The following is a 2500-nucleotide window of genomic DNA, read 5'->3' as shown; positions in this document are numbered from 1 at the left end:
CTGTGTTTGGATGCTAATATACATTTGCTAAAGTTATGAACATTAATAACGGCTCGTTTTGTGTTTGAGTATCTGAGAAAGGTAAACACATGCGCACTCGGGCTGACGCAGTGTCTCTGTGTCTGCAGATGATCCTGAACTCCATGCACCGATACCAGCCGCGGCTGCATGTGGTGTTGGTGGACCGCAGCAGGAACAGTCAGCGCTTCGCCCACCGCAACTTCTGCACCTTCAGTTTCCCTGAAACACGCTTCATCGCCGTCACTGCCTACCAGAACCACAGGGTACACACACAGCCTGACACCAGCACCACACCAGCCCAGAGAAACACAGCGCGACATTGCCAGAGTTAGGCCCCGTTTACACTAGTGCGTTTTAGTTTGAAAACGCATAAGTTTTGCTACGGTTACGCCATCCGTCCACACTACGCCTGAGTTCTCGACCGCCGAAAACGGAGCGTTTTGAAAACGCTGGAGAGGCCGTTTTCATTCTAAAACGCTGCTGCTTCGTCTCAGTGTGGATGGGGAAAGACGGAGACATCTGAAAACGGAGGCGGGGCTGCAAACGTTCGCCTATCTGATTGGGGCTTTTCCTCAATATTAAGTAGCCCACACACAGTTCAGTCTCGTATCCTCTTCTTGTAAGTTAAGACTTCGCAAGTTTGAGCAAGGCTGCGGTCTCCCCCTTCTCAGTTTGATATGGAAAACATACCGAGGACACGGGTAAATCTTCAAAGGGAACAGTGTACTTTATAACTTCATTTACATTACCTTGGCTACGTTGTTTCACTTTCTCAACAATAAAATGTAAACATGATTTAAGGAACTGCCTATTTTCATTTTAATATTAGCAACTAAACAGACAGCAGAAATGTTGAGGCGTCGTGCTGCATATATGAGCGTCATCTTCACTGTGAGGATATTTATAACAAAACGGAGCCGATAACAACTGCCTCCTTTCAATTTCAGTGAAAATACGAAACGCACCCTCTCTTTTGCTGAATATCAGTTTTAATAATCGATAATTATAAAAGTATAACATACAATACATTCATACATTGTAGGAAATAAAGGCAAGCGATCAGTCAATGTACCTGGATTAATCATTAACTTATCTTTGCGCTTAACCAAAACATGTTACCCGTGAACAAGTAACTTAATAGATTCCAATGACCAAAGTCAGAGAATTGGCCTATGTCGTTAGATAAAGACAACAACATGAATGAAATATCACGTTTAGCAAATATGGTGAGATTAGATCCAGCGGGAGATGCGTGATGAGCAGTCCGACAAGCAGAGCTCTCATCTGGGTAGAAATGCTGGAGCGCTTGCCCGAGAGTGTGTGTGTGTGGTCACGTGATGTGCGTTTTCAGCGTTTTGGTGTGGACGGAGAGCAGTTCAGAAACGCTGGGTAAAACACGAGTGTGGACGCGGATCGTTTTCATTCTACAACGCCGTTTTAAAACTAAAACGCACTAGTGTAAACGGGGCTTTAGACGGGTCACACCTTAAACACAGCCCAGAGAAACACTGATGGAGCTTTACTAAAGTCATATATGGCTGCGTGTAGGAAACACAACCCTTCCTGTTCCTCTCCATATCCTCCAGACACTTTCCTACCAACACTTCACTACAAAAACTCAAATAATAACAAACAGCTAAACAAACTTACAGCAGCTATACCATCATCTTTATTCCTATAGCGCTTTTACAATGTAGGGTGTGTCAAAGCAGACTGACATAGACCATAACAACAAGGAGAACACTGGACGTCCACTGTGGAGAAGCTGCAGGTCTGAGTAGGCTGCCGGCGAGTGATCAGGCTGGCCCACAGGATCAACACGGAGACTCGTCTGTCTCTGGGTCGTCACTTACTTGCTAAAGCATCTATATACTGATGCGGGGGAATTTAAGTGAGCTTGTATCCTCATGTCGGGGACGGCCACCTAGTCGAGTTAAGTGTAGTATGTTGAGTTATTTTTAGCAATATAGAATGGGGGGGTTTACTTCGTAAGTTGCTTTGGATAACATTGTCTGCTAAACAAAGGAATATATTATATACATGTCTAGTTTAATTTTTTATTCATTTAAATGAGTGAATAGTTGAAGCTGTAATGCAGGGTCAGTCCTGACGGGCCGGCGTCCTGCAGAGATTATCTACAACCCCAATCAAACACACCTGAACCAGCCAATCAACCTCCTACTGGGTATACTAGACTCGTCCTGGCAGGTGTAGGAGCTGAGCTCTTCAGGACAGCAAACCTCCAGGACAGAGATCGTGTTCCCTGATCTGGTGTCTGGCAAACTCTTCTGCTCCAGAATCACCTTTCAGGATGAGCTGAGCTCTAGATGTTTGCACAGTTTCTCCAGATCTGCCTTGCAGCAGCCAGAAAAAGACTCTGACACAACACAAATGAGCAGAATTAAACCACACATGCATCTGACTGGCAGTCTGACAGTGTTCTAGCACAGATGAGGACAGCACAGGGAGGACTCGGCAC

The 2500-nt window shown here is 45.2% G+C and overlaps 1 protein-coding gene across 1 annotated transcript in view; it reads left to right on the top strand.

The window, feature by feature from the left end:
* LOC100330653 (T-box transcription factor TBX10) overlaps positions 1-2500 on the top strand; it is an 8140-nt gene that overhangs the window by 2575 nt on the left and 3065 nt on the right. The window contains exon 5 of the mRNA XM_073924311.1: positions 129-284. Within this exon, the coding sequence (XP_073780412.1) occupies positions 129-284 (156 nt within the window). The remainder of the gene's footprint in view (positions 1-128; positions 285-2500) is intronic.

This window comes from Danio rerio, chromosome 15, assembly GCF_049306965.1.
Source record: "Danio rerio strain Tuebingen ecotype United States chromosome 15, GRCz12tu, whole genome shotgun sequence".
Taxonomy (NCBI): domain Eukaryota; kingdom Metazoa; phylum Chordata; class Actinopteri; order Cypriniformes; family Danionidae; genus Danio; species Danio rerio.
The sequence above is the reverse complement of the archived record's forward strand: the minus strand, read 5'-3'. Positions and strand labels throughout refer to the sequence as shown.